The sequence below is a fragment of the Anser cygnoides genome, chromosome 6 (assembly GCF_040182565.1).
Source record: "Anser cygnoides isolate HZ-2024a breed goose chromosome 6, Taihu_goose_T2T_genome, whole genome shotgun sequence".
Classification (NCBI taxonomy): domain Eukaryota; kingdom Metazoa; phylum Chordata; class Aves; order Anseriformes; family Anatidae; genus Anser; species Anser cygnoides.
Window position 1 is genome coordinate 8,577,882 of NC_089878.1, and position 15,290 is coordinate 8,593,171.

Here is a 15,290-nt window from a genome sequence, read left to right on the forward strand (position 1 = left end):
AGGGCAGAGGTTGGACTCGGTGATCTTGGAGGCCTCTTCCAACCTAGACAATTCTGTGATTCTGTGATTCTGTGAACTGCTCTGCAGCAGTTTCCAGATTTACTGGGTCCCACCCACTGTTGTTGTTGCAGCCTTTTTGCAGGGTAAGGTAACAAAGGATAGTTCGTATAGAAATTTTTCTCATTCTCAACAAGACTTTGCAGGTGATAGTTTCCCTTTTTCAATTGCAGATGCAACTATTTTTCTTTTCATTTGCAGAGGAAAGCATCTGTTGCAAAACAAGCTGGAGAAGTTGTTATAATCATAGAATCACAGAACAACTTGGGTTGGAAGGGACCTTAAAGCCCATCTGGTTCCAAACCCCCTGCCACAGGCAGGGACATCTCCTACTAGGTCAGGTTGCTCAGGGCCTCGTACAACTTGGCCTTGAACACCTCTAGGGATGGGGCATCCACAGCTTCCCTGGGCAGCCTGTGCCAGGGCCTCACCACCCTCTGAGTGAAATAATCTAGTAGATAGTTACAGTCTATCCCTGCTCTTCCACTGCCTACAGCACTTACTTTTTTCTCATTTTCTATCTTCCAGGGAGAACCTTCACTTACTGGAGGAGGGCCAGGGTCTTCCCCGAGAGGAACTGGATGAACGAATTGCCAGGGAGGAGTTCAGGAGACCCCGGGAGTCACTGCTGAATATCTGCACTGAGTTTTACAAGCACTGTGGTCCAAGGCTGAAGATTTTACAGAACCTTGCTGGAGAGCCCAGAGTGACTTCTCTGGAACTGCTGGATGTGAAGTCCCACATGAGGTATTCCACAGGCATTCTGCTTCTACTTGTTCATGTCAGGGGGATTCCTTTATTTTAGCTCTTATTTTTTCATAATAGCAGACAGAATGAATGACTTTTTGGTAGTGTAGACTACTTTTGCTGTCTGAAGCATGCGTATTTTAATGTTCCTTAGATTGTACCTGATGCTGCTTGTGTATAAAAGGGTTTCATAGGCTCTCCTCTGGTCTCATTCAGACCCACATCTCCTGTGGATGAAACACATGTGGAGGCCCACCTGACACATCAGAGTAAGTTATGCTGAAGAGTAGAGTAGATAAGACTGCCTCTTCCCCCCAAGGTGTGGGGAAGCTGCACGGCTGGCTGAATCTTCTCTTGTGACACTGTGCACCAGAACTAGCAGCCAACAAACAAGGAGAAAGGGAGAAAAACCACTGCACCATATGACGTACATGCCTGAAAGGGGAGAATGGGTCAGGAGGCATTTACAGGACCACCACCTTGGTGTGTGATACAGCAGGCACACAAGTCTTTTATTAAGGTGCAGTACTGAGCCCAGCTGGCTGGTTGCATACTCATTGTAGCATTCCAACTGTTTTGTGGGGTTCAGGCCTAGAAGGAATTGTGTATAGGCTTTTAATCAGCACTTTGGACCTCATTCTCTGCTATGCTGTTCATAGTAACCAGAAAATAGGGATAAGTTGCTACTGAGAAGCTTGCCCAGATGTTAAAGACAAAAAAGCAGTAGAGCAGTGGAACACGAGGGAATGGACCTGATTCTGTTGTCAGTTATTCAATCATCTTCAGAGGAAACTCTTTTGTCTGAGCTTTATGCCTTTTTTTGCCTGGAAAGCCTTGTGAAGCAAGCTGAAGGGAGGTTGATGATAGTAGTGCACCAAACCAAGTCTGTTCCTGCCCCCGGGACCAAGGCAAACCCTCACAAAACTCCTCTACCTTTACATGCATGCTCTGAAAACAGATGGCAAAGCCCCTTAGCTGGCAGATTCTGACACAATTAGAGATCTTTGGATTCAGGCTGTCTCTATAGAACACAAAATTGTGTTTCAGATTAATTTAGATCTTGTTTAACAAATACCCCAAATTCACTGGGGAGTTGGGAAGTGTTTTTTGATTCGTTTGTGTGTTTGCACATGAATTGAATGTTTCTCTTCCCCCCTCTGGTAAATATTTAATAATTTAGAAGGTAATTTTAAACAAGAGATGTCTCTTACCACAGATGCATGTCATTTATGTAATGCTTGGCTGCAAACTAAAGTTCTGATGGACTTGGATTCTTCTGCAGTACCACTTTTATATTTTTTCCAAGGAACACAAGCATCAGAAATTAATACAGCTGTTTAACTGCATTACAAACTCAATAAGAGTCTGAGACATTATCAGTAAGAGTCTGAGATAAGAACTTTATGTTAGAAAACAAAGGTGAAATTCTCAGACCAGATTACATCCTTGGTTACACATGTTTGGGGTTTTTTTGAGGATTTCAGTGGGAGCAAGAAATACATGTCTGATGAATGAACTTCAGTGCAGTAAAGTAAAGGGCTTGCTATTTTTTTTCCACATTAAATTACAATCCTGGTCTTACAGTTGCATGTAACATAAGAGCACTCTGAGTGCACTACCTGGAAATATTTGCTGTTTAACAGTAATGTGGGAACTTCATTTCTGCATTTTTTCACATTCCAGAGAAATTAAGCTTAATTGCTCCTAAATCTATGTGTACAGAAGATGTTATTGATATATGTTTTTGAAAAGATACTTTCTTGATAGAAGATTTCAGTAAAACAGTCACAGAACACAGTACTAGCTGCTAACTACTGCATTCCTTTCAAGAGACAGGGTCTTTTATGGTCAAAGGTTACAGCAATAACGCCAAGAGTTTGATTTACAGAAGGTAACGAGTTGTGCTCTGATTCTCCTATGTCTCCTGGGAAGTGCTAGAAATGACTCCTTTATTATGGTTGGAGCCAGAATTGCTTTATCGCAGTTAGCCCTAAATAAAAGGAACATCCTCCTGATTCTTACATGAATTAATTTCATAAGTATCAGTTAAATGACTAACAGGATTTAGCTGCAGGAAAAAATCTTTTCTAAGTAGACAGCAGATTTACCAGAATGTGATGTGACAGCTATGGTCTTCAGAGGCTAACGGATTCCATTTCAGAGACTTCAGAAAACAAGATAATACGGCTATTCACTTCAGACAGGGTTCATCTAACCCAAATTTAGACATTTAAAAGTGAAATGTTTAGTCCGATCGAGTCATAAAGTTCTTTCTGGACGCAATGCAAAGGGAGATGCAATCCAATGGGCTCTTTATCACAGTATTTCAGGAAGATTAGAATTTCCCAGGTTCCTTATTTCTATAGGAACAGAGCTAGAAGACTAATTGAGATAGGCATCTCATGTTGGATGAGATGGATCTCACACTTCATAATGCATAAGCAAATTTGATATACCATTATGTACCATTGATATTGTGTTATCAGAAAGAAGCATAATTACAAGATGATTTAAATTTCAGAGTGTTTAAGAAAATAGACCTACTCCATAGCATGACAAAGTAGTTGTAAAAAGTAAGAATAAAGAGATATTGGATAAAGAAACATGTTTATAGCACTTTGGGTTAATCTGAGGAACTCATTGCCTTTGCTATTGCTAGGTAGATTTTAAAGAGAATGGAAATATGTTCCATTAGTTGAAGGCATTTCAGAAGAAGCCCCACAATATGAGTAGGATTATCCTATAATTGTCCACTACAAAGTCTAGTGGCAGTACAGGGAATATACAAGTTTCTGTTCCTTTTATTAGTAGATGTGGCTTTATTACTTGTCTTTGTCTACCACAAATCTTCAAGTATTTTAGCAGCTATTTGTCCAACTACAAGTCTAAGTTAAATGTTGCCATGGCATTTCACAGTCAATACAGAAAAAGCCATTGGCAAGGCCACCTGGGAGGGTTAGAAGGAATGACAGCAACACAGTCTGTAGAGGTGTTAAGAGAAACAGATCAAAGCTGCAGGGAGTAGTCATACACAGTACATGTGTAAGCCTGAGGGACAGCACATTATTTTTAAAGTTTAACACCTCTAAATTGCATAGTGAGATCTCTTAAAGTAGTGTCACTGAAAAACAAGCACAAAACTAAAATCAGTCACTCATCAGTTGACATACAGTGTCTGTGTTTCACAGGCATTGGCAATGCTGTAATCTTACTAACAGCTCAGTTACTTCGTTTTTAGCAACACGTGATTCCTGATTTTCCTTCAGTGCATTTAATGTCAGCATAAAAGGACACAGGCTTGGACATTCTTTAGACTATTCATTATATAAAATAAAAATATATAAATATAAACAGTGATACCTGCAAAAGAATCTTAATAGACCAGAAACTGTTGCTACTGGGCCTCAGGATTTAAATAGCAGCACATTTGACTTGTGCATCTTTTTCTTTTTACTGGTCTAGTGATCATTTATCTGCTAGTTCATTAGCATGTGTGGAGAAATGCAAGTTGTAGAGTATTGGATTTCCCTCTTAACAAAGCCTGGTTTTAGGTTGGCAGAAATCGCACATTCCCTGCTGAAATTGGCACCTTATGACACGCAGACGATGGAAAGCCGAGGTCTCCGGCGCTACATCATGGAGATGCTACCCATCACTGACTGGACAGCTGAGGCGGTGAGACCTGCCCTTATCCTCATCTTAAAGAGATTGGATCGTATGTTCAATAAAATTCACAAGATGCCTACTCTGAGGTAAGCAGGTATAACAACAACCCTCTGGGGTCCGTTTCTGATGTTGCAAGCCTTGAAGTGTGGGTATGTCATCTACCTAAAACTGTTGTGTCGCAGTGAACCTTTACAACGTATCAGAAAATGAAGTTTTTTTTTTCTCTGTAAGTGTGCATTTATGTTGACGTGTTTGTTGTGGCTTCTGGTAGAGAAGAAATGCATGGTTATTAAGAACTACAGAGAGAACGTACAGAAATCTTTTCTCTTTCTCCAAAATAAGTCTTCCGATTCGTACCATCTGTCTGCCCTCTGTTTTTTTTTTAGCTGTGAGTGAAGAACATTAATTTTATTTCTTTTTAATGGAAAGTTAACTGTAGTAACAGTATCTCTAGAGTACCTTCTCACAAAAATACTGTAATATTCTCTGTAAAGATAAAAGTAATCTGGAGCTACCCAGTAGCTTCTGAATGTTCCTGCATAAAGGGAACAGAACTGCAGTAATGGCATCTCGTCTGTGGCTAGTGAAAGCCTGCTGCATCACAAAGTAGAATTCAGGCCTTCAAGAAATATTCAATATGGAGCATTTCCACCTCAGAGGCAGTGATATAAATCCAGTCTGGGTAGTGTGAAATCTGTCAACCCTGCAAATTTTCCAGTTATTTGAGTGAAAAGAGTCATTGGTCTCAGTCACTTCATGGACAAATGTCCTCAGCTGCTTGAATCAGTCAGCTTGTTGGCAATATGAGCTGAGAAGCCAACTGATGTTAGAGAATATCAGAATTTGGGACTCAGACACAAAACTAATCATGTACACAACTGAGATGGAGCAAATAATACAGAGGTGATCTCTTCTTTCTGGCACCCCACCTATCACTTCCTCTCGGTTAACAATCTCCTTTTAGAAACTCCTGCCCTTGCAGGGAATTTAGAGGCAGAAATGTTGGTGCTTCCCCTTCCTGATGGTTTGACTCTGCCAGGTTTTGCCTGCTTCTTGCCATTTCTTTCTTTTCTTGCTCATACTTTCTGTTGCCTCAAAAGGCAGCTTAAGGTTATTCCTGTTCCCAAAGAGCTTTCCTTTTGTCTAAGCTGAATGAATGCTCATAAGTTAAAATTCCCTTCATATTCCCTCCATCTATGCCTGGATGAAACTACTCTTCTGTACTCACAGGGACAGAGACAGCAGAGCCACTGGACCAGATACAGCAACTACATTTAAGCATCATTAAGTATCATTTAAGCAAGAAGCTTCTTAGAGATGGGACAGAGATCACACATTGCTGGGTGACAGACCAGAGAAGTAGTCTCACCACTACTGTGGATACCACAGTATCCACTAGGGTATTCTCATCAGAATCTTACATGCTGCCCCCTGCGGGCACCCTGCTCCAAACCAGGGAATAAGAACAAGTAAAATGCATACTATTTTGGAGTAGGTTTAGGAACAGTGGATGATGAAAAATGAGGTATAAATGTAGGGAACCCTTGATCCTCCGTGAATGTCTGAGAAGTCTACTGAGGAGCTTGACTAGGGTATTGTTTATTCTTCAGCTAACCAGTTATTCAAGCCTTGTCCTCCTGTCCCAGTCAGCACACAGTTAAATGTTGGCTTGGGAAATACGCAACCTCTGAAGAGTGAGGCCCTGAGATGAAGGGCAGGAGCCACTTTGTTGTTATCTGTGATGTGTCAGCTTATGGTTAGGAAGGACTCCATTCAGCATCTGTCACAGGCCCTAAAAGCTGTTTTGGTGAAAAAGGCAAAGTGTCAGGGAAGAAGGAAGGCGTCCTGGAACGAAGGACTTTAGTGCCGGTAAGGAATGAATCAGACCTCCTACACGGGGTGCGGAAGGTGAGGTTTACACTGTTGGGCCAGCTTAAGTTCAGGGAGTCACTCTGGCAGAGCAGACAGGATTGCACAGTAGTTTATGGAGGATGCACACAGCTGGCAAGGTTTGTTGAACATCCACAAGCCACAAGAGATGGAGGAGTCGCTCTCAGATGGGAGCATGGCCCAGTAGATGTCTTCCCACACACAGGCACACCTAGAGAGCTGTCTGGTGGCTCCCTTTCATCCACCGTCTGTCAGAAGAAAGAGTCAGGGAGTGAAGCACAGCCCATCCACCATTCCTATTGTGAGGGGTTTTGTGTCACTACTGCAGACACCTCTGCTACATTTTTGGTCTCCCAACACCCAGTGTGCTCTGTGCTTTCCCGAGCTGCGTGGGTCAAACCTTTTCTCTGTTGCACACTTTGTGCTCATCTTGGACGTCATCGCTGTCTGAAACGTTTCCTCTGTGGGCGTCACTGTGTGTCGGTCGCCGTGTTTGCGAGCGTCTGGTGGGGGGCAGGAGGCCAGCGGCTAACGGCACCTACTGTTGTATTGCAGGCGCCAGGTTGAGTGGGAGCCTGCCAGCAATTTGATTGAAGGGGTTTGTTTGACACTTCAGAGGCAGCCAATCATATCCTTCCTGCCTCACCTTAGGTCTCTGATCAATGTGTGTGTCAATCTGGTGAGTAGCTGAGCGGCAACCCCGTGAACCTTAGCTAAACCTCAGTCTGCTTGTTGACTTCTCTGGATTGAAGATGACAGTTCATTCCCATTCCTGTCATTTTACCTGTCCCCTTACCCCTCACAAGGGGACTTCGCAAGTGACACTAGAGATAGCAAGGTTCATTTTTGAAGTGGTGCATGGGGAGATACAGTGACCGGTAGCGGTGCTCGAGTGATTTATTTCCGTCGCTTCCCACGCACCACTTTGAAGATCCACCTTTGCCATGCTGAGCTGAGAGTTGAGGGCTGCAAGTTGGAGAGTGGGGTGGTGGAGACTGCACACACCTGGTAGAGGCGGGGAGAGGGTGGCACTGGAGATACCTACCGTCTCCAGTGGGGAGGGCCCTGGTGGCTCTGTCAGAGGCCATCAGATGTTGGCTAGTTAGAAGGGTTTACATGGGTGGATTCAGTCCTCTGTTTGCAATGTCCCTGGCTTGATCTAGTACAGGTTTGCACAGTACAATGTTCAGATCCCACTCTTAGTAGAACTTTTGTTCATAAGTGTGTCACAACAGAGAGGTTATACGGACAGAGCCTGTCTGGTCATTCAGTTATAGATTGCAGTTTCTGCAGCTGTAACACTGGGGACAAACCCTCAGTTTGGTATTAGTGTAACTCCAGGTACTTGTACAAACACACACACTCACATTCTGTGTGGAAAAAATACAAATAAAGGGGGAAAGGCTGCCCTAGCATTGTTAGTGATATTGGGTTTAATAACATTTTTTTCTTAGAATGCAGATGGTGGAACTTTCTGTAGCAGTAACAGAAAACCTCTCAGGGTTCACCAGTGCTTTGAGGAATTTTAAAAACAATGATCACCAATTTTAATGCAGTATCAGTGTTCGCCAGGCTCCTGTCCGTTGAGCCCATACATCACTCATAGCTGCAAGGGTAGGGAAGTTCCAAGCTGTCAGAGTCCACGAGACTTCTTTTTTATTCATGCAGAGATAGCTGCTTGGAGATGTTGCAAATCTGGACCCTCAAAAGTACTTAGGGTTGTTACCCAGGGAAGTTACTACAGAGTTAGCTCAAATACAGGTTGAGAATGGACTTGTAGTTTGGCAGGCAGACAAGCTGGAGTGAATCACACCAGCAAGTTCTCCAAAAGGCCTGCATTAAGAATTAGCCAGTGCTCTAAAAAAAGCAGAAAGCTCTGCAGTGCTGAAGTGCAGTCAGTCATAGTGCTTGCATTCAGCTGGCTGGGAACACCAGGAAGAGGTACCAGGAAAAAATGTACTTTTAACATTAAGAGAATTTCACCTTTAGCTGCCAAGAACTATAGCTGCTGTAGGATCACCCCTGACTGCATGCTAATATTTATGTGTAGACCAGTTGCATCATGAAGCCAAAAAGACATCAGGCAGGAAGGTGGGGAAATGTCTAAATGATAATCCATACTCAAATGGAGAAAGGGCTTCACCTTCTCCCCTTCTAAATTGTCCTTTGGTGTTCTGGGAGAAAACTCGTTGCTGTCTTTCTCCCTAAGCTGAATTTGGGAGTACAGTGTGCATTCATCTCCCCTAAGCTCAGCAGTCTATGAGTTAGCTTCTGCCTGTTCCCATCATCTAGATGTGTGTAGTCATGGAGAGAAGCACACAGAAGTAGGCCTGTGATTTAATTTTCTCCTGAAGGACACATCCAAAACAGTTCAAGTAACCCTCCCCTAGAAGCGCTGTTTTCTTGTGCTGATAGTTCATGGGGTTCCAGACAACCAGGTCACTGGCAGGTGACTCTATTTTAGACATCTTGGGACAAGCAAGATGAACCATGCTTAGAATCTGTAAGAACAGAGTGTGCTTGAGAGGAATCTGAACATTGTACAAAACCCGGCTAGGGTCAGACTTAGGACATTATTTTTCCAGTAGATAAGCAAGAGAAGGGAAAAGATGTCCAGTTTCAATGCAGACTTTTTGCTTTGATGACATATTTTATTTGTTACAGTCATTACATGACGTATCCTCCAACTCTAACTGTTCCACCGGTCCAGTGCTGGTCATTCAGGGCTGGTACAGGGTACATTTCTAAATGTACCAGGTTACCTGTGCACTCCTCCCACCCTTGCTGGTTCCCTCTTCTCCCCTCACCTTCCCTGCTAGAACTCCTCCTCACTGGCCCCAGCTCCCACAAAGACCACTGGGCGGGGGCTGGTTCTCCTACAGCCACCCCAACCCAGTGCTCGAATGAAAGGCCCCTCCATTTCATTGATGTTGGAGGATATGGCATGGATGAAACTGTAAGCAGTCAGTTGTGGTGATGTGCTCTGTTTGTATTGCAGGTGATGGGAGTGGTAGGACCCTCCAGTGTGGCTGACGGATTACCCCTTCTTCATCTCAGCCCTTATCTCTCGCCACCTCTGCCCTTCAGCACAGCTGTTGTCCGGCTTGTAGCATTGCAGATACAGGTGTGTCTGCCCTGGCCTGTGGCCAGGCAAGTTTTAGCTTCTGGTTGAGACACCATCACATCGGTGCTCTGTTTTCTTTCTGCAAAAGCTGGGCAAAAACTGTGGAACATACACCAAAACTCAAAGAGAAGCAACATGTAAATTCTGCCATCTTTTTGACAGCTTGAACTGAGCTCAGAATTCGCCTGTCTACAACAAGCATCCATCAGCTTAACACTGCCAATTCATGTCCAGGGAGTTCGGCTGATTGATGCTGTTTAAGGCTCTGACAAGCATATTAGGATTCTCTGCGGTACCTAAGGAGCTAGCAGAAGTTTCCTGCCATGGGGAGATGTGCCCTGGCCTGGGTCACGTCCATGCAGCTCGACCTTCTTTCTCGTTGGGTGCATGTGCGTAACTGAGAGTGGAGTTTGTGCTCTTCTGCTCTTACCTGAGCTGGTTGTACAGTGTGCTAGCTCAAAGAGGCAGGGCAACTTGGCTTTTCAGCTGCTTAGTTAAGAGCATCCTTGTCCAGAATAACAAACCCATCCAGTACTGTTGGAAATTCATCACTTTTCATTTCTCATAGCAGAGCCACAACTACTACAGAGTCTTTCTGCCTCCATATTCCTTTCCCTCCCCATTGGCATGAAATCAGACAAAATGGAGACATTGGCAGCAACAGAATGAAGAGAGAAATTTCCTAATTTAGCTCCAACTTGCATTTTTAAGTATGTATTGGCACATCCAGCTGGATACTTCAGCAGGTAGTTTTGAGCGGTGGGGCTGCTTGGGAAGTAAGGGTTAGAGGGATCGAGACACACTGCTTTTCTTCAGAGCATGAGGCACAAAAGGACTTTTTGATACTGACTCGCACATGAAGGACAGATTTCTTCCAGCTCTGAGGTAATATTTCTTTAATCACAAGCTAAAAAGGGCCACCCTCACCTTCTCTGAAATCTTCTCTTTTTTTTTTTTTTAAACTAGGTGCCAAAATAATCATTTTTAAACCATATTGGGAGTTTTCACTTATAGTATCCTCTCCTCTGTGTTCACTCCTTCTTTTCATGGGTTTTAAATGGAACAAAAACCAAACATGTCAGAAAAACACGAGAAGCCATATTCCTAACACTTCCAGCAGGATATAAAATAGAAGTGCTTCACACCCCACAAGAAATCATTTCCTGGAATTTCTCAGCCCAGGTCTACAAGCTCAAGGGGTTACAAGGTTCAGTTGCATTTCACAGCTAAGTCTATAGCAACTGGGAAATTGCAGATGAGCAGAGGTTTTACTGATAGTCATTTGTGTTACCTCCTCTAGAGAAGACGAAAGACCTTTCAATTTAGGCTTCAGTGAGTCAAGAAGTAAATGTGCATTTTGTTTATTTTTCAGTTCAGTGTTTATGTTAGGGAAGATGACAGAGCAGCACAAAGTGAGGCAGAACAAAAAATGTGTTCAAGAATAACCTTCATGTTTAGACAGCAGAATATATAGGTTATGTCATTTGTTCTATTTTCTCTGTTCATTTTTTTTATTCCCTGTAGTCTGGGTCAAATCCTGTTCCCGTTCACAGCAGTACAGAGTTTGGGACTAACACCCAGCCAACTCCTGTGGGATGCATCTGATATTGTTAATGATGCCTATGAGTAAGGAATCTGGGCTTCTTACCTCTTGATTATGACAAAAGCAGGTCATACCTATGTTACTTTGTGAAATCCTTTTACTCCTAAGTGGTTTCAGTGCTTCTAATTCAATCAGGTCATCAATGCCTGTGTTGTACTGTGTAAACAGGGTGCCTGGGGGATCGTCATTCCCTGCAGTAACTTATGTGCGTGATCTGCTGATGGAATTGTTTAATCCTTTCTTATTATTACTGCACAGGCTTTGAAAGAAGATTTCCCCCTAAGCCATGTCGTCTCCCCATTCACCAATCAGGAAAGAAGGGAAGGAATGCTTTTAAACCTACTGATTCCATTTGTGCTCACAGTAGGATCTGGAAGCAAAGGTCTGACTAATTTAACAAAAAGAAATTTTCTCCCCCTTTTCTGACAACTGATGTTTGCACTTTCCCTGCTCTCTGTTGATCTTTTTTTGTTATTATTTTTTTTTAATTTGGTTTCCTGTCACTTACAGTGTGTCAGCTAAGTGCCCTTTGGGTCTGAGACAGAAAAGAATCCCACTGGGAGAAGTTGTTGTTTCTCCTCTTTGTTTCAGCTGGGCCATGGTTCTTGAGTTAGGTCTTTCATAGACATGCTCCTTCTTTTGAAACTGGAGTGCGGGGCAAGGCAAATGTGTTGTAGCAGAAGCCACAGCGGGGAGCAGAGGTCACAAAAATTGTGTGCCCTTGTGGTTTGCTGTCTGCCCAATCCATGCCACTTGTCTGGCACAAGTCCTGCTCCTTGCTTTCTTCTATAGAGGGTGATCATTGGTAAATTCCTAAACAAAAGCAAAGAAGAAGGGAGAGGGGGAGGTAAAAAAAGGAAATGAGATCATGAGACCACTGAACGGGACATTCTGCTGTGCTGTGTAGCTCTGTGTTTGTGTCTGTCTGTGTTGGTGTTAAAATAAACTTTGCCTTTGCTTGCAGGAGGAGAAGCAGCATAACAAGGTGTGGGGGACGGAGTTTTTGCTTGGGGGACATTTGAGATTGCCCCACATTTTGGAATGGAACAGGGTCTGGATCTTTTGGTTGTCTTTGATGGGAAGTAGCCTGATCTCTCTCTCTCTCTCCCCTCCCAATGCATCTCAGACAGCCCCTGGCTGGAGCAGCCTGAGGTCCTGCTGCTGCTCCAGACTGTTATCAATATCCTCCTGCCACCTCGCATCATCAGCACTTCCCGCAGCAAGAATTTTATGCTGGAGAGTTCCCCTGCCCATTGCTCCACGCCGGGGGATGCGGGGAAGGACCTGCGGCGGGAAGGGCTCGCAGAGTCCACCAGCCAGGCTGCCTACCTGGGTGAGTGATGGCTTCTGCTCACCTCTGGGAAGAGACAGAGATAAAATGGAGCGTTCAAGACTGTAGATAGCACCAAAGAAAACCATCTCAGGCAGGAGCTAACTGAGCTCTTCAGAGCTGCTTTAGGTCTTGTCCTGAATAGGGGGACAGGCCAGAGCATGAAGCCAGGAGTAGTTCTGGGAAGTATTGCACTGTGAGCGGTGTCTGCACTGCACCTGGAGGAGGTTGCAGCACAGGTAGAAGTCCCTCAGTTTTCATACTGCCAGTATATAGCAGTGAAGCCAAAAAAGGCTGGTCCTCTGCCTACCAGGCCCTAATGTCACAGCTTCACTGGCCCATGGTTAGCTCTGTAATGCAGGTGAAATGTGAGGCAGTCTGCCTGCCTGCTGGCCCTATGCACACGTGGTGTTTCCTGACTCTTATTCCCCCTGCTCACTGTATGCTGCTGCAAGGTAGTACTGTATTTTCTCACATGTGACCCGCAGGTGAAAGGAAAGAGAAAACAATGAAATCAGAGATCCAGCAGCAGTACAGGTTATCAGAGCTATATTGGGGGGCCCTCCACACAGCTTCTCTGTGTCTGATTTTGTGAGGGCACTTACCCAAAGACTTACATTCAGGTATTTGTTAACCCCTATCTGAGGTATGGGGTAGAGGGTAGACCCGGGGAACTATAGGCCTGTTAGCTTGACCTCAGTGCCAGGGAAGCTCATGGAGCAGATTATCTTGAATGTCATCACGCAGCACTTGCAGGGCAACCAGGCGAACAGGCCCAGTCAGCATGGGTTTATGAAAGGTAGGTCCTGCTTGACGAACCTGGTCTCCTTCTATGACCAAGTGACGCGCTTGGTGGATGAGGGGAAGGCTGTGGATGTGATCTACCTTGACTTCAGTAAGGCTTTTGACACCGTTTCCCACAACATTCTCCTCAAGAAACTGGCTGCTCGTGGCTTGGACTGGCGTACGCTTTGTTGGGTTAAAAACTGGCTGGATGGCCGGGCCCAAAGAGTTGTGGTGAATGGAGCCAAACCCAGTTGGAGGCCGGTTACTAATGGAGTCCCCCAGGGCTCAGTGCTGGGGCCGGTCCTCTTTAATATCTTTATCGATGACCTGGATGAGGGGATCGAGTGCACCCTCAGTAAGTTTGCAGATGACACCAAGTTAGGTGCGTGTGTCGATCTGCTCGAGGGCAGGAAGGCTCTGCAGGAGGATCTGGATAGGCTGGAGCGATGGGCTGAGGCCAACTGTATGAAGTTCAACAAGGCCAAGTGCCGGGTCCTGCACCTGGGGCGCAACAACCCCAAGCAGCGCTACGGGCTGGGAGATGAGTGGTTGGAAAGCTGCCTGGCTGAGAAGGACCTGGGAGTATTGGTTGATAGTCGGCTGAATATGAGCCAGCAGTGTGTTCAGGTGGCCAAGAAGGCCAACAGCATCCTGGCCTGCATAAGAAGCAGTGTGGCCAGCAGGTCTAAGGAGGTGATTGTCCCCCTGTACTCGGCTCTGGTGAGGCCGCACCTCGAGTACTGTGTTCAGTTTTGGGCCCCTCGCTACAAGAAGGACATGGAGGTGCTCGAGAGAGTCCAGAGAAGGGCAACGAAGCTGGTGAGGGGTCTGGAGAACAAGTCTTATGAGGAGCGGCTGAGGGAGCTGGGGTTGTTTAGCCTCGAGAAGAGGAGGCTCAGGGGAGACCTCATCGCTCTCTATAGGTACCTTAAAGGAGGCTGTAGAGAGGTGGGGGTTGGTCTATTCTCCCACGTGCCTGGTGACAGGACGAGGGGGAATGGGCTAAAGTTGCGCCAGGGGAGGTTTAGGTTGGATGTTAGGAAGAACTTCTTTACTGAAAGGGTTGTTAGGCATTGGAATGGGCTGCCCAGGGAGGTGGTTGAGTCACCATCCCTGGAGGTCTTTAAAAGACGTTTAGATGTAGAGCTTAGTGATATGGTTTAGTGGAGGACTTGTTAGTGTTAGGGCAGAGGTTGGACTCGGTGATCTTAGAGGTCTCTTCCAACCTAGACAATTCTGTGATTCTGTGATTCTGTACTACTGATGAAAAACTGGCAATTCACTGATTTAGCTCCCTGCTCCAACAAACCTGTATACAGATGTGTGATGGCTGAGATGTCGTGGCCATCAAGAGAGATGGAGTGGAGTAGTCAACCATTCCCCCAGCAATTTCCAGGCCTCCTTTGTTCCACAGGGTAGATTCCTTGTCTCTCCTGTGAGCTGTTGGTCACAGCCCACTTCAATGTAGAGCATTGTTTTGAACCTCATCTCTGTTTGTCCCCATTTGTAATGCAGTGCTCTTGTGAATTATGGCCCTTGGACTGTTTTTGTTGTTGTTCAGATTTTGTTTCAGATTCAGTTTGACTGGGGCTCAAGCAGCTGCACTGCTAGAAAGGTCCTTTTCCTTACCCTGAAAGTAACCTGGAGGTGATTGTGCTCACAGGGTGGCCCTTTCTGTGGCTGTGCTTAATAGAGGTTTTTGAGGTTGTCTGATCAGACAGGGCTGCATTCCCATCCTGAGCTGCTTTTGACATACCAAAATTGATACCAATACCTGAATTCCAGGAAGACAATCAAATTATGTTAGAACTCTGCAGGGAGGGAGAGGGGAAGAGCAAAAAAATACAGAGGAACTTGGGTGTGAAGTAGGAACATTTCTCATAGGTAAAACTGGAGGAGGGACTCTCAGTCCTGATCCCAAGGCCCTTTATTAGGACAAGGTTCCCCTCCTTCCCTGCGCTGTTTGCAGACTGATAGAAAAGACACTTGTGACTCTGAGGTGTGTGGGTGTGCATGTGCACGTGCATGCATGCATGCCTAGGTTTGTGCCCCCTGTGGCCCCCCCATTCCTCCCTCAGTGCTTGTAA

General features: G+C 45.0%; 1 protein-coding gene across 15 annotated transcripts in view; it reads left to right on the forward strand.

Moving 5' to 3' along the window:
- UNC80 (unc-80 homolog, NALCN channel complex subunit) overlaps window positions 1–15,290 on the forward strand; it is a 137,308-nt gene that overhangs the window by 106,072 nt on the left and 15,946 nt on the right. For all 15 annotated transcript variants that reach the window (XM_048058236.2, XM_048058232.2, XM_048058242.2 and 12 more), the window contains 6 exons: window positions 586–804; window positions 4,356–4,556; window positions 6,916–7,039; window positions 9,359–9,484; window positions 11,346–11,469; window positions 12,214–12,420. In XM_048058236.2, coding sequence (XP_047914193.2) covers window positions 586–804; window positions 4,356–4,556; window positions 6,916–7,039; window positions 9,359–9,484; window positions 11,346–11,469; window positions 12,214–12,420 — 1,001 coding nt within the window. The remainder of the gene's footprint in view (window positions 1–585; window positions 805–4,355; window positions 4,557–6,915; window positions 7,040–9,358; window positions 9,485–11,345; window positions 11,470–12,213; window positions 12,421–15,290) is intronic.